The sequence below is a fragment of the Gadus chalcogrammus genome, chromosome 21 (genome assembly GCF_026213295.1).
Source record: "Gadus chalcogrammus isolate NIFS_2021 chromosome 21, NIFS_Gcha_1.0, whole genome shotgun sequence".
NCBI lineage: Eukaryota > Metazoa > Chordata > Actinopteri > Gadiformes > Gadidae > Gadus > Gadus chalcogrammus.
Genome location: NC_079432.1, coordinates 13,248,452 through 13,266,390, shown reverse-complemented (window position 1 = coordinate 13,266,390; position 17,939 = coordinate 13,248,452). Strand labels below are relative to the sequence as shown.

Genomic DNA, 17,939 nt, shown 5'->3' with positions numbered 1-17,939 from the left:
TATCGCTCACGAATGGGGTTGTACACTGTGAGACACTGCCACCGAGCCCATGGCTGCATAATGAGGCTGCATAGGTTTTAATAATGTATCCCCTATACAGCTCTGCACCAGCCACTCCATCTTTAATCTGGGGGGGGGGGGGGCTGTGACGGGCCCCCTGGAGCATCGGGTCAGACGGGGAAAACGCCCCAGATCTTTACAACTATACCAAGATTGAATTTAAACAATATGAACGAGACCTTTATGAAGGCAACTCCTGACCTTATGATGAATCATTAAGCAACAGTATTCTATGAAAGCTTAAATCTATATATGGTGACATGGTGTTTTATTAATTAGATTCTTTCTGGGGGTCATCCTCCCTTTTCTCCACGATAGCCCCAGAATTAAATTAATTATTTGTATCTTAAACAATTGTATAGTATGATTTGATGCAAAAACGAATTGTGATATTATTTTTTTTACAATAAACAATGCATGACAAGGAAAAAAAAAAAGAGAGCTCACGTTCTTGTTGATACCAAGTAAACCTGTAAATGTATTTGAATCTGGTGACTAGATAGGCCTAAGTATGACCGTTTTTTTTAAACTTATATTAGCCTTTGTCTATTTCTTTGTTGTGTGTCCTTGTGTATCTTTATGTTATTATGAGCTAATTATGTGTACCTGACTGCAAGACAAGTTTCCCTTTTGGGACAATAAAGAACTGAACTGAACTGAAACAAAGTAAATCGGATCCTCCAAAAGATAAAACAATTCAATGATACCCATGTTCGAATGCTACAATATTTTTATATTTCAAATATATAATATATAATAATATACATTTAAGCAATAGAATATTAGACTTCATAATTTACTTTTAGTTGTAGTTATTGTTTTTCAAATATCACCACTAGGGGCCGGTAGAGATCAACTCATGATTCAGTACATTCAGGCGCTTACACTGGTCTCAGCATTTGGCGTGAATGTGTAATTTGGCAACCTGCACTCGCACTGCCACTAACGCCTCCTTTTTAAAACGATGACACGTGTTGTTGTTTTTTATATAATAAATAATAGAAAATAATAAAAAATAAAAGCAATGAATGATTCAGAGGGAATGCAGAAGCAGTGAAAAAATACCATTACAGCCTTTATGCCTATGGCAGTACAGGTATGGAGGTCATCAAAATGTATTCAGAAGTTTGAAGGCTCTCTGAAGCTGCAGCCGGGCGGGCAGTGGTGCTACTGCTAAAGCACTTTGAATCAAGAGATTCCACTGGTGAAGAGATGTTTGGTTTTGATTTGGAAATGAAGGAGGGCAATAGTATGAACACAGAGCCATGGGAATATCTTCTGCAGAGTCAGCATCACCGCAGCCAAGTGTCTATACAGAGGATCACGATCATTTACTATCTTCATAAGAGTAGAAAGAGAAACTCTGCCTCATACAAACATACGTCTGTGAGAAAGATGCTCAAGCTATCCACCAACAAGATGGCGCTCTCTTGGCCAGTGCATCAACCGCCTTCTTCAACAGGAGAATCCCCTCACTGAAAAAAAAAAATTCTCAGAAGAAGTAGGTTTAGGAAAGACATTGTTGCCTCCTTCAAGCTCCTCCAATACCCTCAAGGCTCCAGCCTCTGCACAGCCCTGCTGAGAGTCTTTGAGCCACGTCTGCCTCCGCCAAGCCACTTCCTGGCCTAGCTGAGAGGCCTAGGGCCAGGCCAGGTCCTCCTTCACCAAGCCACTACCTGGCCGAGCTGAGAGGCCTAGGGCAATGTTAGTAGGATTCAGAAGAGCTTTGGCTGTCAATTTATTATGTTATGCAGTTTATGATTCTGTTGTAGAAATATCGAACCGATGTTAGGTATTACTGGAATATTAATGATCTTCATATGAATGTTCAAGCCATGGTTAGGAGATCAAGGTTAATGGCATCAACTTAGACTCTGGGGAGGTTTCCAGTTGAACCTTTTAGATGTTATGGTACCGTCTCTATCATAGCTTCTTTGCTGTAATGTGACCGTTCTTTATCTATGTATTTGTTGTGTGCTGTGCAGGTGTCTCTTTATTCTATGATTTGACCTAGGCTGGTTGCATTGTGAGCTTGTGGCTCACAATGAGCCACAAGCTCATTGTGCTGGTGGTCAAAACACTTGAGGACCTGTCCATAGACCCCGTTTCCCAGAACACCAAGCACCTCATAGCGATAAGCAATATGATCCCTTGTGACCTGTAGAAAATAGGTTATTGGTTATTTTTTAATATTACAATGTCAGTTTCATATATATAACACATCTATGTTATTGCATTGGTAAAATTACAAAATGTTAATTGTACTGCAGATGTATACTTTATTGAAATGAATGTGCAAATGCACATTCATTGTAATAATTAAAATTATGTATATTGCCACACTCAATGCCACAAAAACACTCAACGAACAGCGATGCATTAAGCCTATTCCACAATCCAAAAGGAAACAGAGGTGTTTGTTCTCCTGCTCAGTGCCTTCATTCACAAAGTTAAATTATTTACACAGAGCAAAACCAACGGTCATAAATATTGTCGTCAACAGAAAGTTACCTGCTCAGAGAAATACTACTCATTGTCAAAGCCATGGTTGAAGATCCCGGTAACTTTTGAGTCATGGATCTTCAGACGTCATAGCCTTAGATTTCCCCATGCTCATATTTGGCCATGCAGTTACCAAAGGCCTCCAAAGTCTCTGTACAGCAATATGGAGAGATAAAAAAATACACAGCAAACATTAGAGGAACCAAGCCCAAGAAAAAATAATGGTTAAAAAGCACCTCTCTCACTCTCATTCACACATGAACACGCACACGCACACACACACAGCATATATCTATTATTTATATGTTTATATATTTAGTTATTTATAGGCCTACACACAACTTTCCATTCGAATACAGTAAGCACCAAAAAAACATAAAAGGACATTGATACGTTGTTTGATTAAATATAATGTATTTATACAGTGGTCAAACAACTACATAGTATCAATCAGGCAAGTGAATAAAGCACAATGTTTATTTATTTGATTACCCTTGTTGTTGCAATTATGGGGAAATCTAAGTGGAATATTAATTATAATGCCAATCTTTCATTCAAAGTTTGATGGCAATTTACTTGTAAAGAAAGGAACAGGGACTCAAAATTGAACATTGAATTCATGTTCATATAGCCCACTGCAGAAGTCAAGGGCTTTCTCTAGATGGCGCTGTAGGCTGGCCGTTTCAAAGCTTGCTTCTTGTGCAAGTCAGACACGACTGTCCTGTGATGAATCCCCCCCCCCCCCCCTACCTTCCCTAACAAGAGCCTTGAAAGTTAATTGTCTATGTTATTCCGCAATCCAAGGCGGAGATAGTTTGCGAGGTTTATTTATTATTTACAACAATGAACATGGGCCTTTTTTTGCTCCTGTAGGTGTGAGCATAGACATGGGTGTGTGAGGACCAATACAACGATAAAGCATTCTATTAACTGTGCTGACCTGTGGGGGGCAGCACTGTGCCACCGCGAGCACGTAGATTCCCGTGAAAACAAAGAAGAAGAAGAACATCATCATCATCATCATCATCATCATCTCCTATCCGATACACATCCATGCAGTGTTGCCAGATTGGTCCAGATTTCCCGCCAAACCGGCAACACTGGCTGCAGCTCTTTGGACCAATCTGGCAACGTTGCATCCACCCTCTGTGCTGCCCGGATATGATAACTCGAGAGCGAGTACCGCTGGAGGGTTCAACTCAAGAGGAGCATCATGGCCGTGACTGGACCTGAGACCGCTCGCCACCTGGTCCAGTATGTGGTCGTGAGGTCGGACCTGCTCCACCAGATGGCCTGGCCTCTCGGAGCGGTCATAACGCAGGCCTGTCACGCCGCCACTGCGGCCATCCACCTGAACTACCATGACAGCGACACACAGGAGTATCTGGCCCAACTGGACACAATGCATAAAGTAGTTCTCCAGGTAATATGAATAAACATATGGCTTGATCAACTCATTGACAGATACTAATGCAGTTAATGCATACATTGTTGTAATGTCAAATGATGTAGGTTGTTGGATGAATGTGTACAATAGACACAAATATGAGATCGCTGTGACTCATTGAGACGATAGTGACGTCAGCTTGGATGTGTGACAGAAATAGCCTGAGCAGAATGAGAGAAAGATAAATCACGGCTAATGAAAGTCGATCACTTGGTTATTTAGAATGCAAATAATGACACGTCAAATGTTTGTTCCAGGTGCCAGACCAGACGACCCTAACCACTCTATCGGAAACCCTAACGGAGAAGAATATTGCACATAAACTGTGGATCGAGCAGCCAGAGAACCTCCCCACCTGTCTAGCTCTGAAGCCATACCCCAAAGAGGCGGTCCATTCTTTCCTGCGAAAGTTCAAACTTTTCAAATGATTTTTTTTTTAAGTTAAGGCCTAATGAAAAGCATGCCAACATACAATAAAGAATCGAAGTGAGTCTTGTTTACTTTATTTAAACAGGGAAATAAATACACTATAGTTCCCATCCCCAAATGTATAGGCCAGTGACAGCTCCCACATGTTTGAAGTCCCATATGGATCACAGTTGAAGAAATAATTTACATGATGAGGCCTCTGAAGGTGGGCGCTGTCTCCTAATCAGATATTACTGCTGGACCAGGGGACCTCATAGCATCCTGGGCCCTGCTTTAGTACATATCGTAACGTAGTCTCACTTGGACCTGGTTGACCCTATCCTTCTCTGCACATCAATCGCACTCACAAGGAAGGGCACAAGCATACCACGGTGTATATAGTTGGGTCCCATCGTGATGCTCACAAATGGGAATGATCGGAGGCCAGGCAATCACCTCATCTGCTCCTTTTCTGACCACCTTCCATTGCTTTTCATGTATCTTTCCTCATTGTCCTCCTAACCGGTATTAGTTCTGTTAGTGTAGTGTAAGTGTAGTTCTGTGTGGGCCAAAATAAGTACATAATAGTAAAGTCTGAAACATTTTACTTATGTATATTTTAAGGACATTTCACATATGCATTCTCACCCCCCCCCCCTTAAAAAAAAAAAGTATCTGTAAAAATATAAAGAGCCATCCAAGGATTATGCAAGAATGACATCTGATTGTCACTTTGTAGCCCGTCTCCCCATTGAAGAATTATTAAATATCACAAGTCTTACTATCAACTATGTGGATAACTGGCATACCACAAAAACAATGCCACATTATGTTCCAAGCTAATTTGAGTTAATAACGTTATTTTTCCACACTACTTCAAAAGAAAACTTTTTTTGTGAGTTCTGAAGGTAGCTATGCACACTTAAGATATTGCATAATACACACATACTTTCATCATTAATTAAGCATCCCATTAGCTTCGAAGACTCAACTTGGAGAGATAATACAATGTAGACCCTCAAACAGTTTCAGCCTTGCCTGTGTTCTCAAGGTAAGTGGAGTATAGGTGCACTACAGAGCTTAAAACAACAGAAAAGGTTTGAAACAAATGTACAATTGCTTCCAAAAGCCTGCTTCTATATGAGCCATAACCACTTCGGCTCTTCCTCTCAGATGTACGCAGGTTTCCATACAGACGTATATACAATATCAAAGTGGCAAGAAGGATATATGACCATGCTTGGAATTCAGGTCAGTTTCGAAATCTTTTGAGTTAAGACTTAAACTAAAAGATATAGGTCCGATATTCAGCTTGTACATAACAAATACTCTAATCACGAGGATCAAAATATAGCAACACTGTTATGATTTCCTTTGCTCCAAGCTCATCCCCGTTGTCTGCAATATTTCTGAGCATTGCGTCACTCTGCCACTCCTTTTCTCATTGATTCTCTGGACATGATTTCCAGGCTTTAAAGTTCCTCAGTGTCCTCTAGGAAGAGCTGTCTGTCGACTCAGCGGCCTTGGAAGGGGTCTCCTCTGAAGGCTTCTCATTCACTACAGAAGCTGTGTGAGAAGGAAATGGGAGATAAAATAGGATTAATATCGCATGATGACTAAGCTAACTTCGAAGTCATGTCAATAACACGAGAACGGTTGGCCAATGCAGTTTCCCAACAAAGAACTGCATACAAAGACCACAAATGGGTGTGGCTAACTATGCCGATGTTGCCGTTTGTTGGGGCAGTGTGCAAGCACCTCAAGACCTAAGGTGCAGCCACTTGTTTTTGGTGAAACGAGTCTTAATTATACAGATTGAAGACTACCGAAATTTGTCAAAACCATTGGTCATAAAAAGTGCAGGAAGCCAAGGCCAATCAAACCCGTGCGATGTCTCTAGACTTTAAGTCAAAACATTTTTATTTGTAGGACACATTAGCCAAAAGATGACTGCCAATCCTAGAACTGAATGATTAAGGTCCAAAACCTGTTAAAATAATAATGTACAAATGTAAATCAATTAGTGAAATGTGCTTACATAATCGCGTAATTGTTAAGCCTATAAAAAGTATACCAGAAGGGCAAGATGTTTTTAGGGACTAGCAATACCCCGATACATTTTTCATCCTTTAGTATCCATTAATGGCCCGGTAGGCCAGATTTCTTTTTTTTTTTTTTAAAGGAAGCATCTTAACTCTGGTAGGTTAAGACTAGGGCTGGGTAATTCTCAATATTATCATCTTTGAATGCGATTGCATCATCATGAAATGAAGACATCGATTTACCTTCATACCAGGTTTTATGATCAGTATATACGGTTTGAAACCAAGGCAAATTAGTCGTATTCTTCTACTATACCTTAAGTTCAATAAACCTCAATGTTAGGAACTTAGACTGGAGGGTGGAATTTTTAACTGATAAACATATTATGATATTTATCAATTAATGTGATAATATATGGATCCATACCACCCGGCCTTAGACTACACAGAGCGCGTTGCTCTGAGCCTTACCCCGGGGTGACGACGGCTCGGTGCGAGTGCTGTTGCAGTGTGTTGCCGTGTTGCCCTCCTCCAGCTCGTCCAGGTACAGCCGGTAGCGATGTCCGCCCTCGTCCTCGTACTCCACGTTCTCGTCGTCGCTGTCCACCTCGGGGGCCACGTACACCACCTCAAACTCAATCTCTCCCCGCTGAGGGCACCGGGAGAAAAACACACGCACATCTAGACGGGCGAATGGGGACGACACGCATGTACAAACGTGCGATCGCCATGCACGATGTCAAGGCCAACAAGCACTGGCTTTCTGGACAGTGTGGAAAGCACTCGACTGTTGTACAATGACACAAGAAAAGTATGTATTTCTTATTCAATGTGAAAGTAGCCATGCATTACTGAAGTTCTTTTTATAACATTTGTCTTCACCCATATGCCTTGTTCAGATTCAGTCACCGACCGTGGAGGATTACGTCAGCGTATAGCGTGTCCGCCGCTGTGATCTTACCTGCTGTGACAGTATGGTGACGGCCTCCTTGTGTTTGGCGTCCCGCAGGTTGATGCTGTTGACGGCCAGGACGGCGTCCCCGACGTGGAGCCCCCTGCAGCGCTCGGCCGGCTGCCCCGGGTGGATCTCCGAGATCAGGATGGGCACGCCGTGCTCCTTACCGCCCTGGGGAGAGGTCCCCACCACAGAGCCACAGGGTCAACCCACGCCAGCATAGCATCAAGACGCTATACACACTCCAAGTGTAAAACACACACACACATTTCAATGTCTTTATTTGTGTCCGCATTTATAAAATACATTGCAAGGGCACAAATATTTTCAGTTGCTTTTGATGCCCTACATCCTCGAAACAACATGTTGCAGTACTTGAGTCAAACATGCACAGAATAGACAATACGTACACATGAGCTTATTCTGCACACAGTCTGTTAACAGACAGAGAAAATCTATGGGTACAGAAAACACCTCCTCCTCCAAATAGCTCGGCTGCCTATAATGGAGGAGATTGAGCAATATGTTGCAAGCTGCTTGGCTTTACATTTGGACAACCTCATAATTCTCAAGGCTCTGACCACCAGCGTGTGGACATGACCTAGGCTGCCGAAAATAATACACACACACACACACGCACACACACACACACTAGTATAACTCACTCCACTGACTTAAATTCCTTAGAATAGACTTAATTTTGACAAGAAAATATTCAAAGATGTTCATTTAGCTTTTCAAAATGTATTTTGGAACATTTATTGGAGTTACAGAAAAGGTATCCTCTCATGTAATTTGGCTTTCTAGAGAAATAAAATACAGGCAGAGTTGAATAAGTTCTACAAGAGTTTTACCGTGATAGAAATTCCAAGTCCTTCGTTGTCGTCTTTGGCCAGCACCACTTTCCGTATAGGCCCTACACCCTGAGTCTTTTTCAACATGTCCGACTCCTACAATAAAAGGAAAATGTGTTCAAGATCATTCCTTTAAAAAGGCAAATGGGCAACATAGAATACACTTCTGGGATTCCCAAGATATAACAACATGGTTGTTTAACATTTACCCAATGACTTTCAATTTATTAATTTTTATTCTTATGCTTTTTATTAATACATACTTTAAAAGTCCATAAATAAATTAGGGAAATGTAGAAGAGTACTGACCAAGCCTGACCAATCACAGACATTAGCCCACCTGTCCAGTACCCTTCTAAACACAGAGGCATCATCGTAGGATACAGACAGGCGTCAGTCATAACAACACTAATGCTTCTGCTATTTCTGTATACCAGGGCACGGGTAGTATGAGTGACACAGGGGACAAATTAACTTGATTTGCTACAATTTCTGCCGTCAATAATTATTATAATAATTATTATTATAATATAATTATAGGCGGCCTGCTTCGTATGTGTATTTGTAAAACTGATAAAAATGTTTGGATTTGGATGACCAGGGTTCAAAATACAGATTTAATTGCACGTCTAATTGTCTGCTTTTTGATTTTGGTTATAATTTCCAGTGGAATCCGTCGATGTTGACGTTCAGCCTACAAAGTCTACGCCATTCTCCCCCCGCCCATGGTTGTAGACTCACATGCCCAACTGGAGACGCCAGTGTCTTCTTGGAATCATTGCGCCCCCTGCAGGCTCGGATGACGGTCTTGTGGCGGTGCAGATGGATCTCCGCTTCGAGCTGGTTCCACAGCTTGTCGTGGGCAGGTCCCTTCATGTCCCGACCCAGTAGCTGAATCTGCTGCACTCTGATAGAACACATCACCCATCAGAAAAGACACGGCTACGCCCAGAACAATCCTGGAAATATTTATGCAAATAAATAAGGTGATTCTAATAAATATAGTATTTACTGCAGGAATATTCTGATCACCAATGAATATTTAGGGTAAATAGAATCACTGCATAATTTGTTTTAACATGTTAATTATCACAATATGACAAACCAAGGGTGTGTTTTACTCTCAGTATTGGCCCTGCAGACTGTGATGCTTGCAGAGCACCAAGGTTTTTACCCCATCAATGTCGTGCCAATAATGATGGTCAAGCACACCCTTGTGCAATATTGCTTAAATAGGCAATCATATTCTTATGGCACATGTGTGTAGTGCCGTGCATACATTGCACGATTTCAGAGCTGACTTTTACAAACTGAAATCTGAAGGTCTCAACCAAATTCAGCTTGAGGTTAACACCATTGCAGGCATGCGTCATAACTATGTGATACAACTTTAGACCAGATGCAGGCACAAAAACGTGTTTTTAGGTGCAACTCTATGTATGAAAAATATCTACATTGAATAATTGTGTACTTTATTTTGGTCTGGTACTGAAGTTATTCAACTATAGGTAACACAATTTGGACTGAATATGTAAACATTTTATGCCAAGATGCATTACCTTCCAGCCAGTTCCTTGTCAAGATACTTTGCAGCCAGTCTTGCGCCATACACTTCTGCTTGAAGTACTGCAATGTGCCTGCGGAGGGCCTCGTTCTCCTTCTTGTGCTGTCGTACCTCTGCGTCCAGTTTCACCTCCCTCAGTTTATCCTTCCTGTTGGCCCCCAGCTCCTGTTCCTGTCACATACCACAAGAGAGATGATCTGTAGAACATCCGTTTGTAAACCAATGGGCTGGTAAAGCACTGAATAACTAAATAAGAACACATTTTAAAAAAAAACCATTTAAATATGGACCTTTTTTGCAAAAGTATACATAAGCTAATCAACTGAATGTGGAATAATTTCGTTGGTATCAAAATATGTTGCGTTAAGCTCATCTTGTACTCCAGTTTGTTCAGTGTCCTCAACCTCTCTCCAATATTGTATTTGGAATGTAGTACCCATTTAAACGCTTGGTGCAAGGGTAGATATTGGACTTTTAGAAAGATATATCATCCGTTTCTTTCCATTTTGTCAAATGTTAGAATTTGCGTTGCTCTAGTCAACCACCCCCTCCTACATCAATGACGCCTCTAAGCATTGGCGGTTTGTGGGAATTGGTTTGGGTGTATGCAAATACATTTTTGCCTCCAAGTTCATTGAAATGGCTCTGGTCTGCGTTCCCAACCGCCATGTCAAAACAGGGACAGATCGAGTAGTAATGCAATCAAAGCCAGGCAACATCAACAATATTTGCTTCACAATATAACATTGTAGCATGGATTTCAGTAGCCACATGAAACAAATTACACTTGTCCTAAAGATGCATGACGTTTATAATACATGACTCATTCCTATATGGCTGATTCTACCGAATTGGTGAAAATGGCAGTTCCCAACTAAATATAATGTTCTGACTTTTTTGCAATTTAATATTTGAATAGAGTAGTAGATGAGGTATTAGTCCCTTCTACTAATAATAGATTTGGGCAAAAATATGTGCCTTAAATAGTTAGACGAAATTAATATATTTCATAATCATAGAAATTGCATGGCATTGTGCAATCTCAGCTCGGCCAGACTTGATCTTAATCTAGAGCCAAAGCAGATCTGATTCCTAAAATGCTTCCAATATTAACCACTATGTAATACATTTGGTATACAAAAAGAAAAGGTGCTGTAGTTAAGATTCAAGAGTTGTGTAGACAGCAGAAAAGAGAGGAAGAAAGCGAGATCTTTAAAACTAAACTCCCGCCAAAAAAGCCCCCTCCCACTCAGCTTCTTCTCATGCATGTCTCCGCCGTTGAGAAGGGTTGCATTTCCCGCACCCGTGAGTAACAGGCAATCAGGGGAGACATGCCCTGATTGGTCGGAAATGAGCCGGGAGTGGTCTAAAAATGTAATTGGCTCGTGCAGTGGAAGCCTAGGTTTGCCAGAAACATTCTCTCCACGCGTTGCACTCACTAAAAGCTGATTGATGGCAATGCCATTTCTACGTAATTAGAATTATAAAAAAAAACTGCTTATCAATCTTATACAAAGCACATTGGATAGAACATTCCTCCGTCTCTACTTTAGTATGACTTGAATTCAGGAATAAACTTACCATCTCGTCCACTGTGGAGGGGGGCTTCAAGCAAAATAATTCAAACAGAAAAGGCAGAAGAGCAAGGAGATTAGGATAATGTAAATCATATGCAAGCGCAGAGACTAAAAAGAAGGTATGGAGCATTTAGATAAGGCAATTTGGTATCATAGCATACACTTTGATCCAAAGATACGAACAATAAGCATGATGAACCAAATTCACAAGTCAACTTTTTTTCCATATCACTTGTTCAAAAAAGGTTGAAAAGCTACCTAGACACGGTGGTGATGGTGAGCTGCATGGAAGATTCAAATGAATGATCTAGTACCTGCCGTGTTACATGCTTGTTTATCAGTCTTTGCAGAGGGCAGAATAATTTGTTTTTTACTTCACTTATCTGCTTGTTTTTAAATGCCTACACTTGCAGGACTGGCTATAACATACTTTTGTCGAGATATGCAAGCATATGGTTCCATAAAATATAATATTTTATGATATGCTGAAAGCAAACATATAGTGTTGAGCATTGCGAGACCATCCAAAGTAAAGTTTGCGATACGTTTTAAAAAAAAAAAGGATTAAATAAACTAAGTGATGATTTTCCTACAATCCAGTTTCATAAACTAAATGTATCAAAGTTAAATGTGTTGCTCTCATTATTGTTTTGTCTACTTGAAAAGCTGGTTCAGTTACTGTCACTTGGGTGTGTACAATTTAATGTCAATTTGGTTGACTAAATCTATGCAATTTACTTCAGAAGCATTTTGTATAGATACAAAAATATATATACCGGTATATCAGGTATCTGTTGCAGGCCTGTAAATAAGTCTGTCAAATCATTTCATTCTGCCTGCCCTGAAGGTTAATATTTGATGGCTAACTCGTCTCTCCACACACCTACCCGGATACCTGCCCCCACTGCGCCCGTGCATAACTTTGCATGATCCTATACTTAAGCAATAGGCAGACCTATTGCTTAAGTAGGTAAGCTAGTCACCTGTTATGATTGAGTGTTTTGGGCGATTAACTTTTTAGGATGGAATAATTACATGATTTTTGACAAGAGCCATTTGAGAGTAGACAGAAATGTTGTGTGGTCTGATGCTGAATAAGACACACATCCTTTAACTCATGGGGTAGCCTACTTCAAATTATCATACAAATAAAAAGGTGGTTTATTCATTGTGCAAAGTTTCAATCAAATTGCCCAGCAGTAGAGCTTAACGGAGGAAGATTACAAACGCACAATACTTGACGACGGATCGCAAATTATTATTAAGATTTTAAACATTGTAACTGGTGTCCATTAACTGGTATGGCTTTTGATATACTTTGCCCTCATTGAATGATATATATTTTGTGACATATTTTGCCCCCCCCCCCATGATTTTATGAATAATTGTTCAATTTGACACACAAGCGCCAAGTTTGAGTGGCTTGGAGCAGCACCATTTAAAGAAACAACCTGGGTAGGACTCTGAAAAGCATGGACACACATTAATGCTAGCAGCAAATAAGTAGTATATAAATGAACTTAATTTAAAAACTCATAACTAAACAATTATGAGAGAATCAAAGAAAATCAAAAGATTATTAATCAAACCATATATCTAACCATATTTTGGTTAGTCCCCCTTCACTAGACCGTGGATCAAAGATTACTCAATATTACAACTATAATATACAATATTACAATGTGGGGTTTAATCGGCATTAGAGTTACTTTTAAACCCGATTTTATTCTAACTGGTGCACAAGCACATCAATTTCCCACGGTCTTTAACCCAGTCAGACAGGTTGTACTTTGTGTCGTGCCTACCAGCTTCTCTTTGATGGAGTCCGAGTCTTCGGTCGTCCCCTGCTTGACGTGGAGCTGCAGCTGGAGGGCGTGGAGTTGGAGAAGCTGGTCGTGAACCTCCCGCTCCAGCACGGCCCGCTCTGCCTGCTCATCAGTCAGCTCAGAGCGCAGGTCTACCAGCTGAGCCTGCAGAAGGGGAGGACATGCATGGGTCAACCATAATAATAATAATAATAATAATAATAATAATAATAACCATCGTAGGCCTACATTAAATAAACATTAAATTGGATGAATCCATAACTTTGTAAAATAGTGATTATGCTGTGCAATACATTCAAGTTGACTTCTTGAATAAATTGTCATTAATGTATAACATACTTTAGTTCATACTAATGGGCTTTTTAAAAGGAGAACTCGCCTGAGTTCAAAGAATCCGTTACCAATATCTATTTTTACGTTATTTTAAATGTGTAAATATTTCCTATAAACATTAAAATATCATTCTGATGAATGATGATTAATACAGAGAAGGACCAAACAGTATATGGATCAAACTGAAACAAAGCAAAACCCATCATTTTCGTATTAAAGCCGAGAAATAACTGAAGAGCAAACACAATTAACTCTTACCCAATTGTAAGAAAAGTCTCAACATTTTAAATCAAAAGCTTAAGGATATAAAACAAATTAAAAGCATGCAAAGTCAATCATCAGCCTCCAACCCTTTGCTCAGAAGCTGAGCCTTGTATTAACTTCAGTGTTTCCCACACATTGACGAGACTATGGCGGCCCGCCATAGTCTAATTTCGGCCGCCATAGTCTCTGCGTGCACATGAATTATTATTATTATTAAAAAAAAAAAAAAAAAAAATTTTTTTTTTTTTCTTTTGCTCAGGCGAAGTTTGAAGACACAACCCCCCCCCCGTCCCCCCCCCCGTCAACAATCGCTCCATACCCCCCCCCCCCCCCCCCCCGTCAACAATCGCTCCATACCCCCCCCCCCCCCCCCCCCCCGGTCAACAATCGCTCCATACCCCCCGTACCCCTTCAACAATCAACAATCGCCCCATACCAGCCCCCTTCCCCCCCCCCCCCCATAGTCTCCAAAATTTCTGTGGGAAACACTGAACTTTCAGGCTAACACTTCTTGGGTGACATCATTCAACTGCTCTAACCTGAGGCATGACCATGTATAATACACGTCTCTCTATTCAAGAAACCAAATACATCTGTTGTTACACACAAGGCGGGCGCCAGGGCATCTAGAAAACCATCTTATCTTGACACCTGTAACCCCATTGGCATTCATGTTCCTACAGACAATGATGCTTCTTACAGAGGTTCTGTTCTTCACTCCACGTTTGATCAAATTAATGATTTGATTCAGCGATTCAAAAATAAATATTGGGTAGCAAATAATTTAATAATTAAGTATACATTTAAGAGATTTGAGAAAGCAGAAAGAGCAGAAGGATTTTAAAATGTAACAAAACATCTACCCTCTGAATCTGTGATTGACATTCCCAGATTTACTCTGTAATCCAATCACAGAATACATGCCCTCATTGGTCAGAAATTAAACTCAAAAACAGATCTCTGATTTAATTTCATTCACTAGTTCTGATGGATTGCTTAGACATTTAAGTATTTACACTCAAATTAAAGCTCTTAAATCTTGCTGACCGCGCCTTCAAATTGTATTTTCTTGTCCAAACAAGGGCTAATACAGAAGCCTTGGTTATAGTACAGTATAGTGGCCTTATACATTGAAATTCCTCCATATTTAAACAATGCATCTTTGTTTATAATAAGCATGTATCAGTTCACCATTCCAAGACAAAACAATCAATATTTTCCTTTAAAGTAACAACCAGAGGTAAATTAATTCAGAATTGTTACCCCAACCAGCTTGACACCTGTGGTGGAAATTGAGTTTTTACTCTGATGAGGTTGCTACCATATAGCTTTCCTAGCTGACCTTTGAAACCATGCATATGTCCAACTCCCTAGGTACATAGTTTCATGGTTATACTTTTTTTTCTATATTATTATGTTTGTTTAACTGGGTTAGTCTGATTTAACATCTTTTACCAGAGACACCTTGCCAAAACAGCAGCTGCATGTACAAAAAAACACAATACACCATACAATAAAACACCATGAAATGTAAACACCACACAGTACCAAATCCTTTTGCAGGGAGATAGAAAGATTGCTCTACATCCGTTTCAAACACAGATAAAACCATCGATGTGAGAATTAACAAGCTCTTTCATTCTCATTTTGAAGCTCATTCAAGGATTACTGACCTAATGTCCCAAATATTCTTAGGGACTTGGTAAAACATCCAAGCAGAAACTATAGGCCGCTGGATGCACCGGGCAGGGACACCAGGGTTAGCCACTATTGCGATGGAGCTTTAGTGACACCGAGAGTCAGGAGGACCTCTGTTTAACATCTCATCCAAAAGGCCGAGTCACCTTCTCCATTCTGAGACTCTGGACATATTACATTAGCGGACATTAGGGGAACGGACAGCCCCTACGGCCCTGAGCTTTGAGACATTAGGGGGACGGACAGCCCCTACGGCCCTGAGCTTTGAGACATTAGGGGAACGGACAGCCCCTACGGCCCTGAGCTTTGAGACATTAGGGGAACGGACAGCCCCTACGGCCCTGAGCTTTGAGACATTAGGGGGACGGACAGCCCCTACGGCCCTGAGCTTTGAGACATTAGGGAACGGACAGCCCCTACGGCCCTGAGCTTTGAGACATTAGGGGGACGGACAGCCCCTACGGCCCTGAGCTTTGAGACATTAGGGGAACGGACAGCCCCTACGGCCCTGAGCTTTGAGACATTAGGGGAACGGACAGCCCCTACGGCCCTGAGCTTTGAGAGAATCCGACAGTGGCAGGGAGGGAGGCATGGAGTCGGAAGGTCATCCACCGTCAAATTTTGTAAATAGTTACATTTTGTGAATCTATCAGAGTCCATAGTCATCGGATTGAATGAGAAATGTAATTTAAGCACATCTGCATAGTTGCGTCTGGATGTATTTTTGCTTCTCAAAAGTTGGATAATAGGATTATATAAAAAAGGTTGAACGACCCCAAGTATAAATCCTTGATAATCCAAAAGTTAATTATTGTTCTTCATACAGTAACCAATTGAGGTATACAGTTCCCAATTGAGGTATATAGTTGCCAATTGACAAAAGAGTGTATTTTAGGATTTGAACCAATTTAGTGCTGTACCAGATAGTCCTACCAAATTGTCTAGCCTGCCAATCAATATGCGATGATCCCCCCTATCAGATGGAGACACTGAGATCCAATGACACTCCAACTGAGATTTACCAAGAGTCAGTTTTCAGGCTTGGGCAAGGCTGATAATATGATCCAACCAAGCTCTGAGGGACTGGGGGTAATTCTCAGATCATGCAGTTCAGCCTGAAAAACAGGCCTGGTACATTACTTTAGAAAGTAATGTGTCTCTGGAATTTCCTACTAAGCAGGGCCATGAAGAACACTGAGATATTAAGCACGTCTCAATGGGCTGTGTTAATAAACACAGAAACCACCCTGCTTGGCATGTGTCGAGTGTTGGAATATGTTTGTTAGGTTAATATTGATACTGTTAGTTAGCCTATTGGATTTATTTATCTTCATTTTGGATACTAAGACAGTGACGTTTCATGTTACGATAGGTCAGAGTTGGTGAAAACCTTTGATGGACATGCATATACAAACGTCATATCAATAAATACATGAATAAAAGCAAACATACGTCTAGCTTGTGGTTGAGTTGGAAGATGGTCTGGGCTTTGTGACAGAGCTGAGCAAAACATGAGCTCAGGCTCGTCATCTTCTGCCGACCTTCATAGGTGATGTCAGACTGGTCGGGGTCGATCTCGCCCAGGAGTAGATCCACGTCCACAAACGCCTTGTCGAACTCCTTCTCCAACACCTCCAGCCACCGGAACATGGACATGCCTGGGCTAGGGCCGATCAGGGCAGTACTCTGGGCCGATTGAGAGCCGCAGCCGGGGGAAGCGGACATTTCCGATCACAGGAACAGCTAGGGTGACTAAGACGTCCGCTCAGACAGCTCGCTTATCAAAAAGACGGCTACTTCCTGTCGAGATACAAAAAAATAGTTGTGTATTTGGTAATATAACATGAAGTGTCAGTCTGGATTTGACGGACTCGAGTTAAGATCTAGGTAAGGCCTGGGAGGAACCGACAGAGTTTCAGCTTCCTTGATCGGTCCCTTCTTGTTCTTCCTACTGCCCTCCGAGTGTGCGTCTCGGCGTCATGGGGGCATTACCGCCCTCTTCTGTTTCGGGGTGGGAATAGGATGATAAACTTTGGCGAATAATTGTATATACTACACGTGACGTGAGACTCCAAATATAAACAACCGGTTTATTTGTTTTTATTAGCGTGACGAGCTGAACATTTTGCGATGAAAACAATATCGCGACTTTGAGATCTCAATCATAGGATGTTGCCCAATATCCAGAGATAGCGAACCAATGAAATTGCGCCATTTTAGGAGGTTCACGTCAGGGGCGATTCTAGGTTTCATAAACATCCGGGGCTTAGCCCAGAGGGAAAAGAAAAGTATCCCTTTGGACATGCAATTTTATTTCATTTTTTTGTCCGCTTTATTGTGCATGCACATTTTTTCTGAATGCTTTACCTAAATAAACAAAAATACGCGGTTTATTATAGCTTTAAATAG

The 17,939-nt window shown here is 41.0% G+C and overlaps 2 protein-coding genes across 3 annotated transcripts; one reads left to right on the top strand and one right to left on the bottom strand.

Annotated features, from left to right (window-relative positions):
- The first annotated feature begins 3,634 nt into the window (after positions 1-3,634).
- Positions 3,635-4,517, top strand: ptrhd1 (peptidyl-tRNA hydrolase domain containing 1). The gene is made up of 2 exons (XM_056581348.1): positions 3,635-3,985; positions 4,267-4,517. The coding sequence occupies exons 1-2, from the start codon at positions 3,776-3,778 to the stop codon at positions 4,435-4,437; spliced, it is 381 nt and encodes a 126-aa protein (XP_056437323.1). The 5' UTR covers positions 3,635-3,775; the 3' UTR covers positions 4,438-4,517.
- gopc (golgi-associated PDZ and coiled-coil motif containing) lies at positions 3,847-17,521 on the bottom strand. 2 transcript variants are annotated; one of them, XM_056581346.1, is made up of 9 exons: positions 16,983-17,521; positions 13,215-13,379; positions 11,414-11,437; positions 9,828-10,003; positions 9,010-9,175; positions 8,269-8,364; positions 7,421-7,585; positions 6,931-7,108; positions 3,847-5,983 (listed from the first exon to the last, which is right to left on the bottom strand). In XM_056581346.1, the coding sequence occupies exons 1-9, from the start codon at positions 17,253-17,255 to the stop codon at positions 5,910-5,912; spliced, it is 1,317 nt and encodes a 438-aa protein (XP_056437321.1). In that variant the 5' UTR covers positions 17,256-17,521; the 3' UTR covers positions 3,847-5,909. The 2 variants fall into 2 exon arrangements, with proteins under 2 accessions (XP_056437321.1, XP_056437322.1); XM_056581347.1 differs by lacking the exon at positions 11,414-11,437 and having other exon boundaries at positions 3,848-5,983; positions 16,983-17,504.
- Between the last annotated feature and the right edge of the window lie 418 nt (positions 17,522-17,939).